This window comes from Arachis ipaensis, chromosome B04 (assembly GCF_000816755.2).
Source record: "Arachis ipaensis cultivar K30076 chromosome B04, Araip1.1, whole genome shotgun sequence".
Classification (NCBI taxonomy): domain Eukaryota; kingdom Viridiplantae; phylum Streptophyta; class Magnoliopsida; order Fabales; family Fabaceae; genus Arachis; species Arachis ipaensis.
In genome coordinates this window covers 125,485,277-125,493,266 of record NC_029788.2, presented here as the reverse complement: position 1 = coordinate 125,493,266, position 7,990 = coordinate 125,485,277, and the positions used below count along the sequence as shown (strand labels likewise).

At 29.0% G+C, this 7,990-nt stretch overlaps 1 protein-coding gene across 1 annotated transcript; it reads right to left on the bottom strand.

The window, feature by feature from the left end:
• On the bottom strand, window positions 2,705–6,085 carry LOC107637218 (protein DMR6-LIKE OXYGENASE 2-like). The gene is made up of 3 exons (XM_016340654.2): window positions 5,837–6,085; window positions 3,894–4,141; window positions 2,705–3,427 (listed from the first exon to the last, which is right to left on the bottom strand). Exons 1-3 carry the CDS (start codon window positions 6,083–6,085, stop codon window positions 2,848–2,850), a joined length of 1,077 nt encoding a protein of 358 aa, XP_016196140.1. The 3' UTR covers window positions 2,705–2,847.

Sequence of the window (7,990 nt, the reverse complement as noted above, 5' to 3'; positions counted from 1 at the left end):
CTCACTTGCAGTAAGAAGGTTATGTTGGTCAGGAGTAATGGAAATTGAGCTTGGATCTGGTGATTGAATCTGTGAAAGCAGGTTAATGCAGTGTGTCCATAGCGGCCACAAACTTGACATTCAACACGAGCAGTTTGTTGGGAAGAGAAGCGACCTCTACCTTGACCCAATAGTATGAAGTGTGAGTTGCTTCCAGGTTCGGAATGACTTATTGTCAAGCTTATCAAAAATGGATGGAGTAACAAAGGTTAATGATGGAGGTGTGGTGGGAGTAAGGATGATTTGTGCCATGGATCTTGTTAAGCTCTGATACCATCAAAAAAATCTTGATTCTACCTAAAGAAGATGATGAAAGGCTTTGAAAGAATATATGTGTATTCAATTCTACTGTGCATTAATTCACTGAATGTATTATTCACTGTGTTATGTAGAGAGAAAATTCCTTTGCATTATATATCTCACAAACTAGGAACAAATACGACCAAACTAATTGTCTAACCACTCTTAATCATTTGAAAAAGTATAGGGAGCCAATAGAATAACTATTCAATAATTTTTTTTTTGTAATGCAAATTGTCTCTTCCTATCAGTTTATATTAGATATTTGGAACAAGTGATTTTGTCACAAAATCCAAAGCCTTTCTTAAATCCCACAATTCTCATTAACCAACATTATTGGTGTTATGATTTTGACTGTTAATATATAAATTATTTAAAATTTTTAATTAAAATATAATTTATATAATTGTATACGTAATTAAATTCAAAACAAGTAGTTTAATCAATAGTTCATTACTAATTAGTTAAATCGCTAATTCAAAAACCCATGCTTTAACTTAGTCAATTATTAATTTGATTTTTGATAATTATGATAATGATACTAAGACCCGCATCATGTATAGAGAGTGATAAAATAGCTTTTGAAAATAGGAGAAGTCACATTTTTTAACTTCTTCAAAAACTCTTAAATAACTTTTTGAAAAGTTAAAAGTTTATCTAAAAAATTATACCAAACACATTAATGTAACTTTCTATAAGTCAAAAGTTGAAAAAAAGTAGCTTTTTAGTGTTTTCCAAACGGACCCTTAGTACATTAACTTGTGATTTGGATTCTTCACCCAAATTCCATATGATCGATAAAGATTTATTAGAGTTCTAGAAGCTTGATTGTTACTCTCAAGAGCCGCAAAAATTTCAAATTAAACTTATTATTATTATCTTTGTGAGGATGTTAGAAAGCCAATCAAACTTCTAGGAGGTCTAGTAGATCTTAGTCACATGAAATTTAGGGGAGAAGTCCAAATCACATAAAATTTAGGAACCAATCACTCATCTTAAAAGTTTAAGCAACATGAATAATTATATCTCTAATAAATTTGATTAGTGAGTAATCAGATCAAATTGATTCATGTTTAATAAAAAAAATGGGTAATGCTAGGGAGACCAAAAAAACAGCGAGAACTTACCTTATTTAGCATTCATTAATTGTCGCAACAATTAATAAATGCTAAATAAGACAAGTTATGACTGTTTTTGGCTGATTTTCTTTGGTTACCAAATATTTTCGTAAAAAAATATATTAAAACTAATTAAAATGTAATTGAATTGGTTTAGATTAGATTTATGAGAATTTTTTTAACTCAAAATCTAACCGATCTAATCCAATTTTAAAATAAGAATTGATTTTGTTTGAGTAATCGAATACCTAATTGAAATAAAAAATTATAGATAAAATACCAAGAAATGCTATAAAAATTTAAAATAAAAATTAAAACTACAAATTATCATTATAAATAAACACGATAACAAATTAATATTAAAGATTGGTCTAATTGTTAATGTTACAAGTGTGAGGTGTATGAAATTAGTCTCGCATTGAAAGAAACAAGAAATAGTGAGGAGTTTATAAGATGAGAGACCCATTAACTTATTACCTTAAAGTTTTGAGTTCGATGTGATGTCTTCTCATTTTATGTTTTTTCGCTTGATTCCTCCCGAAGTCTTTACAGTTGGCCCAACACTAATTAAGTAATTATATAATCAGATTATCTAGCCTAGTTCAATTATGATAATTATGACCAATATTATGTTTTTAACTTTATTATACTTTTATTTTAATTTTTCTTCTTAATACCAAACATTAAAACTAAAATATGATATGAAATTCAATAATTGTTCAGTGCTTTTGATATTTTTTCTTTTTTCAGTAATTCTTTAATTAATAACAAATTTTTAAATAAAATTTTGATATACGGTAGATTAATATTTGGCCAACTGAATTGAGAGATACAACAGGAAATAATAAAAATAATGATAGTTATATCAATGCGTCACAGTGACTGGGACTTGCACAAATAATACCAAAAAAAAAAAAAAGCTATGCATGGTGACAATGCAAGAAGAAGGAAAATAGTACATGCGTATTCAATTTGCACCGATTCAAGTTTTCTTTAAAAGACTTGATGGTGTCACCTTGAAGTCTTCGATTGACAAAGAACCTTATCTTTTATTGCTTTATAATTATTTCACTTACATATATATACCAACTATGTTTAGTACTGAAATCCTTAAACAAACAATTAGGTAAGGTGCATGGATATGTTCCTATTTATATAATCAAACAGCTTCTGGATTAGCTCTTTGAAAAAACCTTGCATCTATCTTAAAAGTATATTTGCAAGTTCAGATATATTTTAGAAGGAGAAATAATGAAAGGATAGAAAAACTTATTAAGTGATTTGAATGTATTTTAATTACTCTTCAAATCCTTTCATTATCTCCAAAATCTGAAATCACAAACAAACTCAAAAAAAAGAACATACATACCAAAATCTATATATGGTTTAATTATTTCATGATCTTCAAAGTGTCTAGGAACCTTTCTTTTGTAATATCATTGTTGGAAATGAAATGAAGAAACTCACTGAAGCTGAATTCATTGTAACACTTTGGTAATTGATGATGATCATCATCAACAAGCTCTTTTGCTGGCCCTATCTTCTTGTCCATTGCAAAACTATGAAGACTCACAATTGAAAACCTCTTCTTATCCACATTCACTGTTGCTCGGTGAATCACACTCTTGTAAACTCCATTGCTCAATACTTCCATTTGATCACCCAATTGCACTACTAGGCCACCTTCAACTAAAGGAACTGCTTCCCAATTATTGTTTTTGTTCTTGAATTCGAGCCCGGATCGAGTTTGGAGTAGAACAGTTATTGATCCATAATCGGAATGAGGGTGGATCCCTAGGGTTAGTTCGGGTTCAGGGCATGCTGGGTAGCAATTCACAGCTAGGAGTTGAGATCCACCATTAACTTCTTCTTCAAGGTAGCTAGGGTTTAACCCTAGGCTCTCAAAAATCATCTCCATTAGCTTGTTTTGAAGACCTTGCACTGCCTCAGCATAATTTCCCATGTTCTTCCTATTACCAATTATAGTTGATTGAATTATTTTTTTTCTTAAAAATTTGATAAAATATTTAATATAACATAGAAATATTTTATGAATGAACCTTTTTATTATTGGTTCATATATAGAACACTAAATTCACTAGAAAAAATAGAGTATAATGAAAAAGAGAAGATAGAAAAGGAAAATGATAACAATAGATCCTAAATGTTTTTTATAAATGTAGTAGCTGGTTTATAAGAAATAAAAATAGAGAAAGTCTAGAAGCCCAACAACTTTTGTGTTTTGTGGCCAGCACTTAACCATTAAAAGAAAAGTGAGTGATCTTCCACCATTGGATGTAATCTCACACCATTAAAAATACTATTGATGGCCAATTGATGGTTATAAAACACAAAAAATTACTGATCCCTAGCATTTCTCATAAAAATATTCAAATTTTTTTATATTAGCAGAAAAAAAAATAGTTTTTTAAATACCTATAACTTGGTGGATTTGAAGGCCACAAATGAAGCCAATCCGATAGGGGATGAGAATAATGTTTGATGAAATCTCTCCAACAAAAAACTTCATCCCTAGCATGATTAAGGCTTGTTCCATATCTTACAGGCTTATGAACATCATCAGAAAACAAACACATCTTTTCCTCATGAGGGAGGTTGAAGAACTCCTCTGCAGCTTTTAGGGCTTCATTTATTGTTGATTGATCAATTCCATGGTTAATGACCTACACAACATAATAATCATAAGTTTTGCGAAGAGAATTATTATTCATAATTGAATTTAATAGTAACAATATTAATAATATCTAATGTATTGTATTTGGTTCATGCATGAAGAAAAGCCATATACATGTATAGGAAGAATTAAGAATAATAATGACATGAGTACAATTCCATTCTAAGGGGGGAAAAAATTGCTTGTTTTTTTTTTGTAGCTAGTTGCTGTTATACATAAGGAAGGAAAGTACATTTGATATTTTGTAACAAGCTATGAATGATTCATTTATAAGCAAGCAGCCAAAGACAGTGTATCTTAAATTGCGGTATGGGAAATGGAAGTAAAGTATATATCTCTGGAAGTCAAGATCAAAGTTGCTATTATTATGAGTGTGTTCAGCCACTTGACATATAAATTTATGTTGTGATTACTTAAGACAATTGTTTAATTTTATATTATTATTATTATTATTATTATTATTATTATTATTATTATTATTTTGGTGTCTATGTTGTCGCTTTGAAAAGGGGTATGTCATCTGTGTACATACCTATTCAAAGTCTTTAAGGGCTGTATATACATACATGCAACCATCAGAAATACATACAACTTGCATAATAATATTTTCACTTTAAATAAAATATTATTGGTAATAATAAGTTTTGAGGAGTACTAGGGAGCAGTAACTTTTGTGATTTGTAGCCATCAAATAGTCATCAATGATGATTTTAATGGTGTGAGATTGATGTGAGATTTCATCCAATGATTCACTTTTTTTTTGTTAGTTACATACTAGCCAGAATTTGAAAAAGTTGCTGGCCCCTACACTTTTCCATAAGTTTTAACTAATTGATCATTTCTAACTAATAATGTGCCTAATTGCAATTAAAAATAAAAAAATGAGTACATCATCATTGTTTAAATAATATATAGTTATCCAAATATGTTAAGTATTTAGAGAGTGATAATTATTATTATTGTTATATTATTATACACTAATAATGTGTTTTATATTGCCATTAAATTAAATATTTTTAGTTATAAAATTGTTAAAATTAAATAAAAAGTCAATTGATATTAACCAAAAAAAGTTGATTACTTAACGTTACTATTTCATTAATGTTGTAACAGCTAATTAACAATGTAATTTTTTTTACACCAGCAGAGTGTAAAAAAATTTTACACTTAAAAGAGTGTAAAAATGAAATCCACTTATACTAAATCTTAATGTATAATAAACCATATTTTTTAATTTGTAACGGTACCCAATTATCGACAATCATGTACAAGCTAACGTGAACTCGAATATATAATAATGAAATAGTCTACAAAATCTATATTTGTATTTGCATACATGTATTTTTCTAACAAAATTATTAAACTACTCTTCTACTTTAATCCATGACAATAATAAAAAAATTTCGTGGTCCACAATCCTAATTCACTCAATCAATAACAATTAATAAAAATTTTTTTATCTTTTCTTTTTCTATTATTCCACAATTTTATTAAAGAAGAAAAAAAAAACGTGTAGTAGGAGAAGCGCGTTGTGAACAAATTCGTGAGAATGAGTGACATTGAAGCAGTTGCATCCTCAAGAGAGGAGCAGAGGATATAATAGACTAAGGTAGAAGAGTAGTTTAATAAAAATTAAATGATATACAAAATTGAGTAGCATTGTGCTATATATATATATAAATACCTGAAAGAAACCAAACTCCTTGCAAGCATTTCTGATTTCGTTGATAATTTGATATCTACGAGATTGATCATGAAAATCAGACAAGTCTATTATAGGGAGAGGAAGAACATGTTCATCATGATGAATGATGTTTGGGCGTTGTGAAGGGGGTAGAACATAGCGTTGAGGAATAGAAGACACTCCTTGTTGGTCAAGATTCATAGCACTAGTAAAAGAGGAAGCACCACTACTCTTTGCTTGATTATCCATGTATCTTTCTTTCTTTTTTTGTAAAATGAATTCGATTGAGATATTGAACTATGATGACTAGCTGACCTTATACATGTACTATTTATAAGCATCTATTGTATCATTGATTATCCATACATTTATCCTCTCTATCCATAGTTCCTATATGTTGTTCACTTACATTGTATATGCAAAGCGAAACAAGACAGAGAATTACTTTCCGTGAAAAAGGAGGTATTTGACGAAGAAAAATTTGAATAAAACGTCACATAGCTAGATCCAAAAGAATAATGTTATTTATATACATATACAAGCTTAATTTTGACAGCTTTATATACTCTTACATGTATGCACTTTTTTATTTTTAATATTGGATTAATAATGGTATTTTTTTAAATTGTGATCTATTATAGTATTTTTCTAAAATATAGGATAATTTAATGTATAGAGTATCGTCCGATTTTTAAGAGACACAGAAATCGGACCGTCTGATTTTCAGGTACACAAATCGAACCGTCCGATTTCTGTACTCGGATCGTCCGATTTCTGTACTCGGACCGTCCGATTTGTGTTGAAAAAATTAAAAAATTTTAGAGTACACAAATCGGATACTCTAAAATTTTTTAATTTTTTCAACACAAATCGGTGGGTCCGATTTGTGTACTCTAAACTTTTAAAATTTTTTAAACACAGATCGGAGGGTCTGATTTGTGTACCTCCCATAATTTTAAAAAACACCAAAAATTATCACGTTAAGATATAACACTCATTCTAAACGTCTTAACGATGTTTTAGTTATTTTTAACAGTTGATTTTAATTATAAAAAAAATATATAATATATATAATTAAGATCAACCTTATGACGGTACACTTGAAAATCTTCCGTATGTATATTAGAAGAGTATAGAAAATCTTCTTTTGGCATAGCATACAATTTGCATGTGGGGTGTGTATTATTTTATTTTATTTGAGGGTGGAACTTGTGGGCTGGTTTTGAACTATATATATAGACCCTTGTCTTTTAGACTATTAAAAAAAGGAAATTTATTTGAAGATGAATGTAGTACTTATTTTTGTTTCAAACAATCATGCACCAACTTGTTCTTAATTCACAATTTCTTGTTCCAGAAGGGACCAATAAAGATAAGGGGCAAGAACGTATCTAATGAAATATAGTATATGTTCATATAACATATCTATCTTGTGCTTTTATTTGGCGGCTGCTTTAATGTTCTTTGCCTCTTTTTCTGGTACATGCATGAATATGTTGTTTTCAGTGTTTGAGCTACTCACTACTTGTTAATCAAATTATTGTATTGGTTTTTGACTTTATGATTTTGCCACATCACTTACTCTTCAGTGTGCTTCTTCTCTCTTTTATTTATTTTATTTGTTTGTTGGACTTTTTTCGCTTGGAGTGTGTTTGCCCAATACGTTTATCTATCCTCTCCCCCCTTTTTTTTTTAATTTTAATTTGTTTATACAGCTAGTATTATATATTGTGTCATGCATGCATGTACAAATAAGTTATGCACAACATGCATGTTTGATGTGTTTAAGATTTAACATACTTTTATGTAAAATAATTAGAATAATATAAATAATTTTACATAATTATTTAATCAGATTTATGTATTTAGATAAATTAACAGTATATTATGATGACAAATATCTGTTGGCTTTGAATAAATAACCCAAATGATTAGTATAGTTTGATGTGTATGTTAATGTTGTAGGTAAAAAATTCAGAACATAAAAGCTCACGATGAAAACCTAATTAAGTAACGTTGAAGAGTACTAGACTTATGCTAATTCAGAGCCAAGAAAGGAAAAGAATGATAATATTCTTTAGGAAAGTTTTCACGTGTACCAGTCACTTTAGTGGTACTTCAGTAAATCAAGTACGGATTTGGTGAGCAGAAGGT

Coding starts and splice junctions, on each gene's coding strand:
- LOC107637218 (XM_016340654.2), bottom strand. CDS start 6,085: ATGGATAATCAAGCAAAGAGTAGTGGTGCTTCCTCTTTTACTAGTGCT. Junction 4,142..5,836: donor AGGAGTTTGGTTTCTTTCAG/GTATTTATATAT, acceptor TATGTTGTGTAG/GTCATTAACCATGGAATTGA. Junction 3,428..3,893: donor TCAAATCCACCAAGTTATAG/GTATTTAAAAAA, acceptor AATTGGTAATAG/GAAGAACATGGGAAATTATG.